The 18,721-nt window shown below is 37.8% G+C and overlaps 1 protein-coding gene across 1 annotated transcript in view; it reads left to right on the top strand.

The window, feature by feature from the left end:
* SLC26A7 (solute carrier family 26 member 7) overlaps positions 1 to 11,368 on the top strand; it is a 114,379-nt gene extending 103,011 nt beyond the window's left edge. The window contains exons 15-18 of the mRNA XM_021688346.1: positions 6,237 to 6,337; positions 10,086 to 10,140; positions 10,223 to 10,326; positions 11,333 to 11,368. Coding sequence (XP_021544021.1) covers positions 6,237 to 6,337; positions 10,086 to 10,140; positions 10,223 to 10,326; positions 11,333 to 11,368 — 296 coding nt within the window. The remainder of the gene's footprint in view (positions 1 to 6,236; positions 6,338 to 10,085; positions 10,141 to 10,222; positions 10,327 to 11,332) is intronic.
* Positions 11,369 to 18,721: the final 7,353 nt, after the last annotated feature.

The following is an 18,721-nucleotide window of genomic DNA, read 5'->3' on the forward strand; positions in this document are numbered from 1 at the left end:
AGCAACCTCTTTGACCTCAGCCGAAGCAACTTCTTCCTAGAAACATCGCCAAAGGCAAGGGAGGCAAGGGCAAAAATGAACTATTGGGACTTCATCAAGATAAAAAGCTTTTGCAAAGCAAAGGAAACAGTCAACAAAACCAAAAGACAACCGACAGAATGGGAGAAGATATTTGCAAATGACATATCAGATAAAGGGCTAGTATCCAAAATCTATCAAGAACTCATCAAACTCAATACCCAAAGAACAAAGAATCCAATCAAGAAATGGGCAGAAGACATGAACAGACATTTTTCCAAAGAAGACATCCAAATGGCCAACAGACACATGAAAAAGTGCTCAATATCGCTCGGCATCAGGGAAATCCAAATCAAAACCTCAATGAGATACCACCTCACACCAGTCAGAATGGCTAAAATTAACAAGTCAGGAAATGACAGATGTTGGCGGGGATGCGGAGAAAGGGGAACCGTCCTACACTGTTGGTGGGAATGCAAGCTGGTGCAGCCACTCTGGAAAACTGTATGGAGGTTCCTCAAAAAGTTGAAAATAGAGCTACCCTACGATCCAGCAATTGCACTACTGGGTATTTACCCCAAAGATACAAAAGTAGGGATCTGAAGGGGTACGTGCACCCCGATGTTTATAGCAGCAATGTCCACAATAGCCAAACTGTGGAAAGAGCCAAGATGTCCATCAACAGATGAATGGATAAAGAAGAAGTGGTATATATATACAATGGAATATTATGCAGCCATCAAAAGGAATGAGATCTTGCCATTTGCAACGACGTGGATGGAACTGGAGGGTATTATGTTGAGTGAAATAAGTCAAACAGAGAAAGACATGTAGCATATGATCTCACTGATATGAGGAATTCTTAATCGCAGGAAACAAACTGAGGGTTGCTGGAGTGGGGGGTGGTGTGGGAAGGATGGGGTGACTGGGTGATAGACACTGGGGAGGGTATGTGCTCTGGTAAGCGCTGTGAATTGTGCAAGACTGTTGAATCTCAGATCTGTACCTCTGAAACAAATAATGCAATATATGTTAAGAAAAAAAAAAAAGAAGAAGAAGAAGGTAGCGGGAGGGGAAGAATGAAGTGGGGGAAATCGGAGGGGTAGACGAACCATGAGAGATGATGGACTCTGAAAAACAAACAGGGTTCTAGAGGGGAGGGGGGTGGGAGGATGGGTTAGCCTGGTGGTGGTTATTGAGGAGGGCACATTCTGCATGGAGCACTGGGTGTTATGCACAAACAATGAATCATGGAACACTTCATTTAAAACTAATGATGTAATGTATGGGGATTAACATAAGAATAAAAAAAAATTAAAAAAAAAACCAACTAGGGTTTTAAGAAATAAAATATATAATTGTTCAAAAAAAAATACTTGGAACACTTAAGTAAATGGTATTTATAGATAAATGGAAGGAAACTACAATGTCCATTGGTTAGAATACTCAATATTGAAAAGGCGTCAGTTTTATTTATGTTGAATTGATTTATAAATATCAATTTAGTCCCTATTAAAATTCCAATAGGACATCTTAATGGCATTTGCCAAGCTTATTCTAAATTTTGTATAGAAATTCAAAAGGCCAAGAATAGGACAAGACACTCTTAAAATATGTGAACAAGGGGGAGAGAATATTTTAACTGTCAAGATATATTATAATGCTCTCATAATCAATGCAGTATGGTATTGGTTCCAAGATAAATGAACAGATCAATAGGACAAAGTAGGGGGCCCAGAAGGGGAGAAAAATTTCACACATATTGGTGTTTGATTTGTGACAAAACTGACATGCTGAGCAGTGAGGAAAGGACAGGCTTGCTAATGATGTGACAATCATGTGTCTACAGTGAATGAAATTATTCATTGCAATTCACACAACGTACCACCAAATCAGTACCGGGTGAATCAAAATCCTAAGAGTGGTAAACAAAATATAAATTTAGAAGAAGATATAGGAGAAAATGCACAAGAAATGCAAAGCATTAAGCATAAAGAAAATTATCGTTAGACTTTACTAGATCATTTTTAAGAGTTTTTGTTTAGTGAAAGCCACCATATTAAAGCATGAGAAGATAAGCCAGAGTGGAGGAAGATAGATATAACATATAACGTGGAGAAAGGACTGTACTCCTTTACAAATCAATGAATAAAAAAAGGCAGATGACCCAATAGGAATGGGTAAAAGACATGAGCAGGCATTTTCAAATTTACCAGTAAACGTGTGAGAATATGCTTGACTATTACAGTAGTTACTGGAGCAATGCAAATTAAATATTTAAATATATATATATAGTGGACTTAATTTACATTACTCCAGTAATATGTATGTACATATGTAATTGGTAAAGATTTAAAAGTCTGACAATGCCAAAGGTTAGTGAGAATGTAGGACAAGAAGTCTCCTACAATGCTGGTGGGGGTGTAAAATGTTATAACTACCTTCGAAAATGGTTTGGCAAAATTGTATAAAGTTAAAGATATGCATCCCTATTAGCAACAATTCCACATCTACTTATGCAACCTGCAGAAATGAGAGTCTGTGTACAACAAATTACACAAACAAGAATATTTACAACAGTTAGTTAGGAATAGAGGCACAACTCGGGTCCCTGTTGCAGGCGGGCAGGCATACAGGAAGGGATGCTCAAAGCTGGGACAGGAGAGCCTGGTCTGAAAGCAGTCTGCAGGGAGACAAGCACCTTAATCCCTCTGCTGTGGTCACAAGGCTATGAAAATGGAGGGAGAGGATGAACTTGAAAGAGATTTCAGCATGTCAGGAACACAGCCGGCACTGTTTGAGTGTTGGAGGAGGGGAGAGGGAGAAACAATGATTCTGAAGCTCTGAACCTCTCACACTGGGATGATGAGAACCTGGGGGGAGTGAAAAGGGAAGATAAGTTGACTTTGGAGGGTGGTGTATATAAGATGCTGAGATGTCATCCAAGAGATGTCCAGCGGGTTTGGGGAGAACACAGAATAGATCTGGAAGTGACTAAATCAAAGGGAGACATAGCTGAGCAAGGGAGTGGGAAACAGATAAGAGAATAAAAAAATCCACACCCCCCCCCAATAATTTTCACAGAAGGGGAAGATTTGTAGTTGAGCACATGATTGAATAATCAAAATCTATGAAACAAACAATATAAATGATAAGATGGCAGTCATATTTATCTGAATGAAAACAAAAATTGCTCAAATGTGAAATCTTCCATTATCATTCCATTTGGGGAGGTTGTGTCCCCAAAACATTGTAGTCCCGTTATGCCATTCCCAAGAGGCACTCCTGCACACATGTCTCTTAGGGTTCTGGTTTGCCACTTGAACTCCACTCCTTCTCACCTGCTAAACTTCTACTCATCCTCCAGATGTCCGCTCATGTATTCTGTTCTTCTCTTCATTCCTGCATTTATTGTTTCATGTCCTTTTCCCTCAGCAAATGTTTCTTGTATTTACTGAACATCTACTTAGTCCTGGGCACCATGACAGGTACTGCATGTTCAAAGCTGAAGAAAGCAGGCATGATCTCTGCTATCACACATCCTAAAACTTGTCTGAAACAAGTTCCCTGCCCTCACCACCAATCCTCACTCCCCACACCAGCAACCCAGGTATATTGGTTTCCTATTGCTACTGTAACAAATTACCACAGACTTAGTGGCTTAAAACAACACACACATAGTTTTAGAGGACAGAGGCTGAAATGAATCCTACAGGAGAAAATCAAAGTTTTGGCAGGGTTATATTCTTTCTGGAGGCTCTAGAAGAAAATCCATTTATTCCCTTGCTCTTCCCAACTTTTAGAAGCCATCTGCATTCCATGACTCTCGGCCTCTTCCTCCTTCTTCAAATCAGCAGCATGGTGGCATCATCAGATTTCTCTTTGACTTCTTCTACCACCACATCTTCTCTGATTCCCGCCCTCCCACCTTCCTCTCATAAGGACCCTTGTGATTACATCAGACTCCCCACCCCCCCGGATAATCTAGGATAACATCCCTATCTTAAGTTCTTAACTTAGTCAAGCCCACAGAATTCTTTTTGCCCTTTACAGACCTACTTACAGGTCTGGGGATTAAGATGTCCATTAAGGACAAAGATGTCCATCTTTGGTGGCCATTATTCTCTCCCCCACACCAGGTCACTCCTATATCTCCTTAGCACTTTGTGCATAATTTTTCCAGTCTTCAGAATATTTCAAACTACTAGTTCAATCAGCTGGTTTCCTGGCTTTGTTGTGAGTCTATGGAGGGCAGAGAACATTCTCTCTCTTGTTTACAATTCTACTGGCCTTACTTAGCACAGCACCCAGAGTCCTGAATATGTCTATACTGACTGCCTGCTTGAATGAATGAATGAACACATGAGATGCTTGATAATATGTGCACATGTTTTCCAAAGAGAATGTTGTGGTTTGTTCTAAATATTTCATAGCTCCTGTTTTCTTGAGAAATTAGAGGTGCAAATCTGCTTCTCAATAGTTAATTGGTATCAACAGAAAATCCCTTCTCAAAAAATTATGAGTGACTCACAGACTGTCAAGAACCTTTTGAAGTATATGAAAAGCACTCCTAAATTAAGCAACTATGAATACTTTTTAATTAAAGGAGTTAATGAATATTCTACAGGAAAGAACTGGCTTCCACAGTCTGGAGTTAATTGCCCACCCACACCTGATGGTTATTCCTTTCTGAAATGTTGTTTTTTGTAGATAAAGCCCATCATTTACCACATCCCACATGGGTGTACATTAGTTGTCTCCTTTGCACATGCTCCACACTTACCTCATTTTGCTTAAGGCAGGATATCAGCTGTGAATTCACTTTACTCTTTTCTATGATGATGTGATTTTTATTGCACTGGTTGATTTACTTAGAAGCTTAGAACACAAGGTTATAGCCATAAAATCAGTACAATGGCAGAACTGAGAGGGTACTGTGTAAAAGAAAACTTCACTTATTTGTGAAAAGATTTCAGAAGTGTCCATTCTATTTAAATTTTCATTTGAGTGAATTGGTAACTTTACCACTAAAGATGTCTTTTTTTATTTGGAAAAGGCATCATGAATTGTTTCTCTGAAAATAGCTTGCTTAAATTATTATCTACAACTACATGGCACAATTCATTTGTTTTATTTTGTTTCATTTTGAATGGTCTGAAAATATGCTCTATTTTGATTAAATGAATGGGAAAGAGGAAAATGGATGTAAAAATGAAAGACAAAGCAAGCACAGTGAGACAATAGAAGGGAAATTTTTGTACTGCTGTTGAAAAAACCCAAACACTTTTATAGTTAACAGCCTATCACCACTTAAGTTATGAAATAACTGTAAGAAAATATAGAGAATGACAAGTGCAATTTACAAGTGAAATAAGTGTGATAAGTTAGGGAAGAAGAAAAATTTGTTTCTTAAAGAATTTTTTGTACCTTTTACCACCATTTTCTGGTCATTTAGATCCAGTGATCAATCCCTCTAAATAATATCTAAATAGATTGTTTTTTCATGGTAGCATTGAGTTCAGATTGACAGATATGTTTCTTGTGAACTACTAGTGGCTTTCTGAAGCATGAGTTGATAAAAATTCTAAGATCTTTGACCTCAGTGGAAAAAGTACCATGATTGATTAGCCATGTCTATTTGGCTGAGGAATGGGGATGATAGAACTCATGCCATATAGTAATAGTTGTAGATAATAATTTATGTGGCTTCTTTCAGGAAAAGCAATTCATTGACATTTTTTTGACATTTCTAAATAAAACAATTGCTAATATTTTTTCAAATTATAGTTACTTTTTTTCCAAGCCTCTCCTGTAGATAGTACCAATGACAATTATGTTTTCTAGTAAATAAAGAATGAGTCTTAAAGATCTCAGAAAAATTCATATTTAAAAAATTTTTTATTTAACATAATAAAATAAAATTAAAAAAAAGAGGTTAGTGAAAATGATTGCTGAGTTTCAGTTTGTCTCTCTGTGAAATGAAGGTAATTAACCCATCCCATCTTCCTCTCTGAGTTACATAATAATTACCTGAAATCATGTTCAAATAATTAAAAGTTAAAGAGTTCAGAAGTAATCCGTAATTAAGTGAAAAATAGAAAAACTGGGAAGTGCTTGGAATCAGTCTTGTTAAACCACTGTTACCTTTCCACATTCAATGGTCAGCAGCAGCAACCTCTAAGAATTCTCCCTAACTCGAGGCTCTGTTTCTCCTGCAGATGACGTGTCACAGCCATGCCTAAATGAGAAGAGCTTTTTAATCCTGGATTGCAGTGGAGTGACTTTTTTTGACTATTCTGGAGTCTCCATGCTTGTTGAGGTATTTACATAGCTTGTGTTTGGACTGATTCTTTCCCTTTTCTGTAGTAACGGGGGTTTTCACCAGCTACTCTCTCAGCCCCGGGGTCTTGACTCCACTTGTTTCAACACTCACCTCACCCATTCTCCCCTAAGGACGTAGAACTTGCCGCCTCCCACTGCCATAGAGTTGTCTTCAGGACATCCCATCAAGCTTCTGGTGTGCGTATGTGTGGGGTCCAAGGGTGGGGGTAATCACATGGGGGTAATCAGAGAGGACAGAACACAGGCTTGGGATGTAGTGGGCATGATGTAGTGCCTGCTGGGCTGTCAGCTTACAGGCTTCTAGAAAGAAGAGTCCCCTCCATGGAAAAGTGGCCCTGGTGATGGCAGGATGTTTTCTCTTACCCTCATGGATGGGTGTAGTTTCACCAGATACTGTATCTGATCCCTCAAACAGTCCCCGGTGCAGGGGCTTTTCTCCATTCTATCGGATGATAGTGCTTACTTCTCTACCCCATGATCTTCATGGTGTCTCCTTGGTCCTGGTGTGCAAAATATAAAACTGCTTATTTCCTTAAAATGAACATGGCTCACAGGACATTTCTACAGAAAGAAGAACACCTAATTTTTCTTTTTTTCTTTTTTTTTTTTTTTAAAGATTTTATTTATTTATTTGAGACAGAGACAATGAGATACAGAGAGCATGAGAGGGAGGAGGATCAGAGGGAGAAGCAGACTCCCTGCCGAGCAGGGAGCCCGATGCGGGACTCGATCCAGGGACTCCAGGATCATGACCTGAGCCGAAGGCAGTCGCTTAACCAACTGAGCCACCCAGGCGCCCAGAACACCTAATTTTTCTAATTCAAGGAAAACTCGGACACTTCTGGAATTTTTTTCCTCCACTTATTTTTTAAAAGATTTTATTTATTTATTTGTCAGAGAGAGAGAGAGCGCACACAAGCAGGGGGAGCGACGGGCAGAGGGACAAGCAGGCTCCCTGCTTAGCAGGGAGCCTGATGCAGGACTCGATCCCAGGACCCTGGGATGGGAGCCTGATGCAGGACTCAATCCCAGGACCCTGGGATCATGACCTGAGCCAAAGGCAGACACTTAACCTACTGAGCCACCCAGGCATCCCTATTTTTTTTTAGTAAATACTATGTCAACAGGGAAGTTACCTCCTTTTTCCATTTGTTCTCTCCCTCAGTGTCTTAAATTTGTTGGGGAAGGGTCTTGAGGATGGAGCAACATCTGTTCCTCAACTGTCCTCGGTCCTCCACCAGCTTCTGCTGCATGGAACTCAGCTCTCCTGTTTCTGGGTATCTGCTCCCCAGGGGTTCTCTACCCTTGCCTCATAGTCTCTCCCATGGGTAGCTTTGTATTCTGTCAAAAACTTAATCAAAATCCTGTGAAAATTTCTGGAGCTCTTTCTCTGCTTATCTCCCTCATTTCCATTACTCTCTCCCACAGATTTCGCCCACCTAATCCTTCCTGAACTCTACTTCCGTCTGCTCAGCTCAGTGAAGCTCTTGCATTTTACTCAGGCATCCATCACTCTCTGGCCCAGAAGCAGCTTTGTGCAGAAAGCTGAGCTCTTAGAGAGCTTGTCTCATCTGTCTTCTTTCTCTCAGGGAACTCAGTCCTGTGCTCCCTGTTCCCACTGTCTAAAAACAGTTGTTCATATATTTTTGTTCAGTTGTCTACTTATTTATGAAGGATGGGATGGTCTTGTGTTAGTTACTCATCAGGGCAAGATGCAGAAATTGGACATAGGGCTTGAAAGATTTAAGATCAGTAGTTTCTAGACTGTTTTACATTATGGGTGTTGGTTGTTTTCTGTGGTGTTGTGTGGTTGTGCCTCTATTCATTTATAAATATAAATTTGAAATGTCCGAACTCCCAAATTCAAGATAGAGGTCAAAAAAACAAAAACAAAAACAAGAAACATAGTGCAAAGGTCAACTTCAGTACTTCAGTTTTTGTTTTTTTCCATTTATCTTCACAGTTTTAAAATACTACACAATGGAATTATGAGATAAATCAACCGATGCATTTTATTTTTAGGTTAGTGAAAAACAACATTTGCTCTTGGCCTGGTGTTTCCTATCTGTATATAGGACACCAGCAGTTTTGTGTCAATTTGCCTTTTTAATTTCCTTATTACTATTTGGTTTATTTCATCATGATTACAGTAAATTATGATGTATATTAAGAACACTGACTTTAAAGATAGATAAATCCTGGCTCTGAATATTAGCCATATAATGAGTTCCATGATCTGGGCTTAAGTATTTACTTTTCTGTAAGCTGAAAGTAGACACACCCACTTCATCAAGTTGTGAAGCTTTGCAATGATGTATTGCAAAGAAAGCACACCACAAAGTTTCTAGAAGTTAATAAGTACTCAATAATTCTAGCTTTTATTATTTGTTTTCATTTTGCAAAAGTCATTTCTTAAAATGCAAATAGTATCATTTTGACTAACATTAGTTTTTAGTTTCAGCTGCTGGAAGAGGGTCTAGAGTAAAGAAGCACAGAGTCTCTTGAGCCGTGCATGTCTTCTGCTTCCTAACGTTCCTGGATTATTTCCTTAGTCACTGTAGTGCTAGGAACTTCCGCTGTGAGTTATAGGTTGAAGGAAATGGAATGACTTTTATTTATTCTTCTACTTAGGACACTGGGAAGGTCAGTGAACTGGAGATTATGTTTATCAACATCAATAAACCACCTGTAGCAATGTGTTTGTGCTTCCTGAGCTTGAGAAAAAGTCAAACACTCACAAGTCACCTTGAATTAATCCTTTTTAACTTTATAAAAACAGGAACCATTTATTTTGGCAAAGTTTCAGTCCATGTATTGTTCATTTGTTTGCTTATTTATTCATGCTCAGAGTGACACATCTCCTATTATTCTGCAATTCTTCTAACATATAACGCTTACTTCAGGAACAATAGAAGGGAAAATTTTTGAATGTATTATGCATACTCTTAGAATGTGTTGTAAATGCTTTCTATATTTTATATATAAGATACTTTTCTATTACATAACCAAATCCATCCTGTTGCTAAAACTTCTCAATTTATTTTCACTAAGTTTCATGGGTTGACTTTGGTCTGGGTGAATTCAAAATCTGGGCCTTCAATAAGTTGTTCCTCCATGGTGTTTTCTAGGACATGAATGAGGTAAGACTCTAAAATACGCCAAGCCCTTTAGTTAGGACCCCTCATCTTGATGTACTTTTAAAAATGGAAGTTGGGCAATCAAACTTGGCTTCAATTATTTTAGTTCTCAGCTTACCATCCAGGGATGGGACTTGAGAGTCCATGAATAATCACAACTTGTTGTAAAATATTAAACTAAGCAGTATGTCAGCAGTTTTCATCACTTTTATCAATGGGTCCTTGACTTCTAGTCAAAGAAGTTTGAGAACAACTTTCTATCATTCTTACAGGGAAGGAAATGTGGTGTTTTAATTTTTATTAAATGAAGTTTCATTTATTAAATGAGCATGTAAGTAGCCAAACTTAGTTGCAAGAAAGGTAAATACCCTGCTGCATTAATCTTAGTTGGCGAAGGCAGTCTTTTAGAAGTTTGCTGGGGTGAGCCTGACTGTGTAGCAATACCTCCCTCTGCTGGTCTGATATCATAAACATTGGCTTTTTTGGGTTGTTTTTAAATAGTAATTCTCCTTTCTTGTTAAGCCCATCTTTTTCTTTCCAGCCCGCTCTCCTGAATTAATTATGGGTATACTATTTTCATCCCTCCAGGCTTACAATGACTGTAAGAGCAGGAGTGTGGATGTATCATTAGCACATTGCACAGGTAAGGGAGGGTTCTCGGCTAACATTGAACATGATCCTTCTGCTGCTCCAGCTAGCCTTACATTACTTGTGTTTTCTTGTAGCTTCCTTGATAAAAGCAATGAAGTACTATGGAAACCCAGACTCAGAGAAACCAGTTTCTTTTGACTCAGTATCTGCTGCACTAAGTAACATCTATTCAAGTAAGGTGAGCCATGCAGGTTGGCATGCGGGAATTATACGAAAAATTAGAATGTAGAATCAAAAGCTTTGCTTTTTTTTTTTTTTTTGTATTAGCCTATTACTCCTCTCAGAGTCCTCTGCTATAATAAAGGAATTTTTCCATTCCTTACTTGGATTGGTTATGAACATTGTTTAATAATTGGGTCTTCTAATAATATCATGGCTTAGAGGATTTGGGGATCACTTATTAAGTGCAAACTGCTTGCTTGTAAAATAAATGCTTCTTCCAGGATCTACTATCCTGGGAATTTGAATCCACCTCTGTCAAATGCTAAAACTTTATATTAGCCTTATATAGCTTTTTTTTCCTGCTCTGATACCCTTGCCTCTAAGTTCATATTGCCGTCTTTGGAAATATTATTTGCAGAGCCCAGCACTCCCATGATATGAAGCATCACAGTTATCCTCCAAATACTGGGCTTTATAGTTAGTCTTAGAGCTGTTCCTAGAGCTTTGATTTCCTGCAATTTTTCTTTGACTTTGAATCGTTTTGCTTTTCCTCATCCCTAGAACAGCATTTAGTACTTCCCAGAGTCATCCCTATCACATTCAATCAGAACAGTATGTATTTACAAAATAATAATAATGACAACACAATTATTACTATTACTATTATTATGATATATCTAACATTTATTGGATGTTCCTTATATTACAGAAATATCCTAAGAACTTTACCTATATTAATTCATTAGACTTGCCACAACCTATATTATTATTTAACCTCTTTTTAGAAATGAGGAAACTGAGGCCCAGGGAAGTTATACCATTTGTAAGTAGGAGAGCTGGTTTCAGAGTCAGCAGTCTGTCTGACCTTGGACTTGGAGCTTTCAACCACCGTACTCTCATGCCTCACAGAATGTCTGTTTGCTTAACTTGGCTGGATAGCTTGCATCAGTTGCTACTGTTCTTTGATTATGGTACCAATTTAAGAGTGGAACATGTGCTTATTTCTTCCTCTTCTATTTTAGAATTTGAGCAAACTCAGTGATCACGGTGAAGTCTGAGACCCTTTTGCTGCAGTTCAATTCTTGCCTTTAGCAACTGCCCTGAAGAGGCCATACATTCTCTGGCATTTTGCACAGCCTTTTTTGTTGTTGAGATCCTATAGATGACCTGGACTATAAGGATGATGTGACTTAATAATCACGTAGCCACTGGTCAAGATTCACCAGCAATTTTTCCTAATCTTTGTTAGTAAGCAGATTTACTTAGTAGGTTATTGTAGACTTATTTTATAAAAATTGGTATGCATTTAGATTTAGTTGTATTGAAAGGTAAACATGAATTTATTTCCTTTGCCATGGTATTTGGTGGTGTTTTATTTCCCTTTTTTTTGTAAGTAAACTTGCAAAACTGAGAAACACTTTGTCATAAGAGGTCTAGAACATTTGCAAGCCATTTGTAAAAATCCAGGATCATCTGTAACTAATACATAAAAACAACTTAGCAAATGTGCCATATTCCCCTCCAAAAAACAAAAAACTCATTAAACATCAATAAGATTAATACAATAGGATATGAAATTCACAGAAATTAAGTCCAACGAAAACAAATGACAAACTAGAAACCACTGTTCTTCATGTCCTTCCATGCAAGGAAGTCTTCAAGACTATTTTCAAGATAACCAGTGTCCCAGTGAAACCAAGTTCTTGACATTAGTCTGTTTTACTCTGAATACTGGAAATGCTTAGCCCTAAATTCTACATTCCAACCCCATAAAGTCTCTGTTTTTACCTTAGGTTTGATTGAAGCCAGAGCATATAGAATTTGCACATTTTATATTTTGTCACAAATATGATTTTTAGATGAGAAAATAAATACCACCCGTAGAATAGCTTTATGCTATTCTAATATACAATTAACTGTAGTAGTTTGGGATTTTCCTATTTCAGAGAGACAGTCAACATAATATAATACAATTTATCTCTCTATCCATTTAGATAGATAGGTCTCCATAGTATGTTTTTCTTTTTCTTTTGCTAGAGTAGAGCTTAGATATGTGATTATCTGTAAAACTACCAAATCAATAGGATAATTGACAAGCACCATAGCCCAGGGTGACCTGTATAAATTACTGTTTTCATGCTTATACATATATTTTCAATCATGTACAATTACAGAATTTCATATTTTTATCAATTTGATACACTTATGAAGAAATCTCATTTTTCTAAGATAGGTCTGCTTCAGTTTGAAGGTACTGGAACTGTTCTTGAAATTACCAGTATAACAAAAAGTCAAGTACTTTAAAGTGAATTTGAAAAGTAGGTTGAAAACAAAACTTAAAGACTGATCATTTGGGTATTTTTGTGGGCATCTATATGAGAATTTGCCTGCCAAGTGATATAACAGTCCCTAGCAAATGTGTGGTAAACATTCATATGGTCCTTAATTTTCACATTAAGTGATAGGTAGGACAATGTGATAAAACAATGGGGAATAATAAATGTTTTGAATCTCATAACTTAACCCCCTCCATTTCAATTTTTGTTGACACGAGTGAAAAAGAAAAGTCTTTGTCCTAAAGGAAGCCTCAATCCTTTCATCTCTGATTTGGATTGAAATGAGTGAGGACAACTTTCATTCTCATCAAATATTGTTCCAAGAAAAAGTGGAGGTAATAGTTGGAGGTAAAATTTCCTTAGAGAAAGGAATTTCACTCTGTTTTATCCATTTAAATTATCCCAGTGGTGGATGGTGGCAACATTTACCATCCGGAATCCATTGATATTGGCACATAAAGATAAGTCAAAGAAAGTTAAGAAGAGAAAATGTATTTTGCTGTGTATAAATTGATATTCTGCTGTCCAACTTCGGCCTATAGCTAAATTCATGCACTGCAGGCATTTTATAATTTGTTAGAGATTATGGGCCATGGATGACCTTAAAATCATTACAGTTAATCATGCTTTGTTCTATTTTATTGTTAAAGGTGACACAGTATTGTCTGAGCAGGTGTATTTGAACTCATTTCAGTGTTTAAAGTAGAAGTTTAATGGATAAAACTTAAAAGCCAGAACTTGAGTGTCAGATGTTAATGTTGTTTTCAAAGTAAAGGAACACCAAACCCTGTGCCAGGTAAAGCTCTTTGTTCTGTCTTCTTCTGCATACCAAAGTCACAATGACTTCTTAACCTGGAAGAATTCCTTGGAATTGAGTTCTGAGAGTTTAAAGTTGAATATGAGTTTTGTACACACAAGGATCTAAAATACACATATTTATTTCAAAGCAAGCATTAACAAAGGAACTATAATATGGTCTTGATGCTAGAATATTTCTAGTCATGCTAAATTATTTTTATGAGATCACCTTATTTTTATATATGATAAACTACTTCCACATTACTTACTATGGTAAAATAAAATTAGAAAAAATTAAAACTGACCTATAAGAGTGTTAAGGACCTAATAGAATGACATATATAAATTAAGCATAAAATATGAAACCAGGAAAAGACCGTTAACATTAAATTTATGCAAATTAAATGCCCTTAAATTTTACCATTTATCTTTCATTTTAAAGGTTATTTGCCCCCGATTATATGATTCAAGTGTTATAAGGTCTAGCTTGAACTACTTTGCGGTAATTTATTTGACAGCTCTCTATTCTATAAATGCGTAATGTAATGAGGAAAGAGATCTTTCTTTTTTAATGAAAACATTAATGTGTTAATACCCTGTATGGATAATGTTTGACATTTAGTGGTTACCAAAATATATTAGTATGTTGTTGAACATACATATGCCTTAAAAATGCACGTTCTGTATTCTGTGGGATGATCTAATTCGATATAGCATATGCTTTTTGGCAGTGAGTTTGTTGCCAGATTTCAAATAGGGAGTTAAGTGATGCCTTCACAATCCAAAGATTTTTAGTTAAAAATCATGTAGTCTAATATGCCACATTTATTTTTTTATATTTTTCAATGCATTCAATTATCTCTTTTATAATTCTTTGTACTAACTCAGCACGTAACAAGCAATTTACATGGAAATAAATTGAAATATGATAACTATTATGCTTGAATAGATTTGTGTCCATTATTTCAAAGTATTTACTCTCCTGCAAAGCAAATAATACATATTGCTTTCTTAGACTGACCAGGGTGTGTTGAAAGTTCTTGGAAGTATCCATCATGCTTGGTAATTTGTTCTTACAAAATATCAAGCTAGGATGGTAAGGTATTATCCCTTCACTAATAAGGGCACTTTCTGCTGTGAGACAACATCTACACAAGCCTTTCACCAGGTTTACACCTGTTACATTCTAATTGTCATTAATGGGTCTACGCTCATTTTCTGTTTGTTTGGGTTCTTCATTTATGTGTTGTTTGTCTTTCCCGAGTGTCTAGGCCAGGCCCGTATTCTTCAGCATTGTAAAGGTTGCCGTTCCAAAGATCAGAAGCTAAGGCATGCTTCTAGGTTTTGGAGATATAGCAGTGAATAAAACAACAACAACAAAAAAATCCCTGTCCTCATGGAGCTTATATTCTAAAAGGGAAAACAGGGCATCAATGGATAAATGTAAAATACACTTATTGTAAGTTAGATGATAATATGTGCTAATAAGAAGAATAAAGCAAGGAAAGAGGATAGGAAGTATGGCGGAAAGTGGGTGCCCTAGACAAGGTGGCAGGAACAGTGACTAGTCAGAGTGTCTTAGTCTGTTCAGGCTACCGTAACAGAACATCACAGACTGCAGGACTTCTGCAACAGACATTTTTCTCTTTGAGTTCTGTAGGCTGAGAAGATAAGGATGAAGGTGCCAGTTTTTTGTGAGAGCTCTTTTACTGGCTTGCAAATGACTACCTTCTTGCTGTGTCCTCGCCTGGTGGGGAGAGAGAGGGAGAGAGAGCGAGAGAGAGAGCTCTCTATCTCTTTTTATAAGGACACTAATCCTATCAGCTTAGGACTTCACCTTTATGACCTCATTTAACCATTATTACTCCTTATAGGCCTTGTCTCCAAATACCCGTATCTCACACTGGGAGGGTAGAGCTTCCAACATAGGAACTTTGGAGGGAGCGAGACACAATTCAGTCCATAGCAAGGAGTTACAAGTTTCGTATATATTTAAAAAATTTTCTTTTTTATGTCCGAAAAACACGCTTACTAGAATTTTATGTTTAATAAAATGTAATGTTTTTGCATCAAAACGTGATAATCATGAACTATGTGGTTAAAGCATTGCTAGAGACAGTAGGTTAGCATAGACATTGCTAACCATACCTGCTTCTTAGAGAAGGTTCTGAGTGAAGTGGTGAGAAATGGGTTGATAATATACCAATGGCTATTCAGAAGATGAGCCGTATCTTTTGGTGATGGTTCCTAATGATTAGCCATCTAATTAAAGAAGATAGAATTGAATTAGTTAATTTCTTTTTAAGCTATCATATTGTTTTAAAGAAAACACCAACAGAGACATGCTTAATTCTACCAGTTGTCACAGAGACTAGCACAGAACAGAGTCTGGATGCTAACTGCAGTGAGAGGCTTCACTTTTTTTTTTATTTCCTTGCTTTGAGTTTTTTGTTGTTTTGTTTATTTTTTTTTTAAGAAGGAAAGGATGCTAGGTTACTACACACTAGCTAAGTGCTCTGAAATGATCTCCTTCAGAGTAGGCATTATATACAAATCCTTACTTGTTTTCTCTTGATTTAGCAACAGGAAGGTCATTTTGTTCAAATGTATCTCCTTTTTGTCCTAAATTATAAAGACCCACTCTCTCTATTAAGTATATAGGAAGCTTTGCAGTATTTTTTCCTATTTTGAGCCTCTGGTTCTTATGACCACATTTAGAAACTGGCTAATTAATAAACCCAGTAAGAATATATACTTATTAATTGCTACAGTAAAAAAATGCTTCAATAGTAAAATAAATGAAAATAAAACTAGAGTTCTATCTTTATTTCCTTTGCTTCTAGAGTTATTTTTTCCTTTTTGGTTTTGAAGTAAGTTCTGCCTTTGTGAGGATAGAAAAGAGAGGAAAGAGAGAGAGCCTCTTTTATAATGTCTTTCCCAGGTCAACTTCCATAGTTAAGCCCCCTGTTGCTTTACTTCCTTACACTTTGGTTATATATCCTAACAGGGTTCCCAAGCTTCCCTATTGTCTTAAATTTGTAGTAAGGGAATTACTGTTTAAATAAAGGTGGCTTTACTTAGGTTAACAAAGCCTGAGAGAGTGCAGGGAAGGGAGGGCAGGGAACACAGTGACCCGGCATGGGATGGGTTTGGAGGAGGAAGAAAGATGGAGGATAAGGGCAGGTTTGCCGAGGGTGGTGTGTATATGAGGAGGAGGTTGGCTGCATGAGTGACTCTATGGTGGTATGATTTCAGCGGTATCTGGATGTCTCCTGAGTCCAGTTATTTGCCTTACCAATCTTTTAAGGGGTCTGAGGTTCTCATCATGAGTCATTTATTTAAGCTGGAGTAAATATTATGAGAGAGGAAAAACACACGTAAGCCATTGCCATGCATTGTGTGAGCTTTAGGAAGGACTAGTTCATCTAATTGGCTTATAAGACTTTGTCCTAATTTTGATGAGGAAGGCTGGTTTGAAATTGTTTGGAGCTCAAGGTGCTGCTGAGGGCAGGGTTAGGAGTGGTGGTGTGGTGTTAGAATGCAGGCTGGTGTGGCAAGGGGGGCCAGATGGTGATGTTGGGGAGGCAGGCTAATGCCCCTGGCGTTCTTGGATGATCAGGGCCTTCCTTGTCCCTCACCCCAAGGACAGAGACACAGTGGAAGCAGGGTTCATGAAGCCAAACAATTCTTCCCACATAGCAGCTTTTCCTGGGGCTTGGCCCTATGCCTTTTGCTTTGGCTCTGGAATTAAAATTTGAGAATAGCAGTGTGACTGCCAAAAACAGGATTGACATACCATTCTTGTTTCGTGTAAACCTTTTCTTTTTTTCAGTTGCCTCTCCTCATACTGCCAATGAAAATATTGAAGTAGTAAGGGTCTCGCTCAACAGAGTAGAGGTTTTATCAATTAAAACCAGTCCAATGATGGTGCCAGATATCTCCTAAATCTTAGTCGAAATGTGATCCTGATGATATCTGCACCAGAGTCACCATGGGTATTTGCTAAATATGCAGATTCAAGCACACTACCCAAGACCTAGTGAATCAGAATTTCTTTGAGTTGGGCTTGGGAGTAAGGATTTTTATCAATCATCTGCTTCAGTTTTGCACCCTATAGTTTGGAATCCTCGTCACAAAGGCCATCTTTGGTCTGGTACTTGAGAGAAACCCTGTACTCTGTTAGGCTCTATTTGGGATTGTGCACTGATCACTATGTATTCTAGATATATGGCAGATCTGTGGTGCTATCCTTGAGGAAGCAGAACTGGGTGTATAGTTGTGACACGCGGCAGAGGACCACATCAAATTCACCGTAGCTTTGGGTCATTATGAATTTGTGAGAGTCAGAAAGTATCTGAAACATACCATCCCTATTCATATATTCCTGGGTGAGCTTCCTAAGACTGGAAGTTTGTATTTAACACCTTTCATCATGGAAAATGTTAGTCTCCTTCTCGTTTCACAAATGTATACTGTTTCTCACAGGTGCTGTTGCAGTCATGGTCCCCTCCTCCAGGTTGCGGCTCACACATTAGCCATTAGAAACAGATTGTAAAAGAGAGTGAGAGAGATTTCCCTTCTAGCCTCAGGCTTCATGGGTAATTGTTTTCTTTCAACACCTTCATTGAAATTCCCTGTGTAATGCTACCAGAATGAATTATAGTTAAACCTTTTATTCTGCACATATGGAACTGGGATAAAGAGATGGTGCCAGCGATGTTACTCAGCTACTTTCAGTTTGGGGATTGAGGCTGATGTAAACCATCGTTAACTAGAGAGAAAAGAATATTCAATTATGAATCACTGCCAGATGTGTGAATGTATGTCTTTGGGTTTCATGTTTCTGGAATCCACTTACTGTGGGATATTCTTTATCTACTTTTTAAGTGATTCTCGTTCGATGGGTAATAGATTTAATTGCCCTACATATGCCAAAGATCAAAAATTAGTAAGATATGTATTTGGACTCCACCTCACAAGAAAAAAATAAAAGGAAATTGTTCTAAAGTAAATGTTATATAACAATGTTCTGCAAACCCACGTCCCGGGGGAGCTGTGAGGAGGGCCCCAACTGCACAACTTCCAGTGCCTTTCTTGCCCCAGGCCGATCATCCTGCTTGATGCCAGTGTGAGGGAGAGAGAGGGTAAAATAAAACAGGACATAATAATTGTTAGAGAAATGGTTTGCGGTCTGAGTAGAACTGGAAGGGTGTCTAATCTGTGTGGTCTGACATCCTAGATCCCAACCCTGGGGTATACACAGACCACCAGATTGTT

The sequence above is a fragment of the Neomonachus schauinslandi genome, chromosome 4 (assembly GCF_002201575.2).
Source record: "Neomonachus schauinslandi chromosome 4, ASM220157v2, whole genome shotgun sequence".
Classification (NCBI taxonomy): Eukaryota; Metazoa; Chordata; class Mammalia; order Carnivora; family Phocidae; genus Neomonachus; species Neomonachus schauinslandi.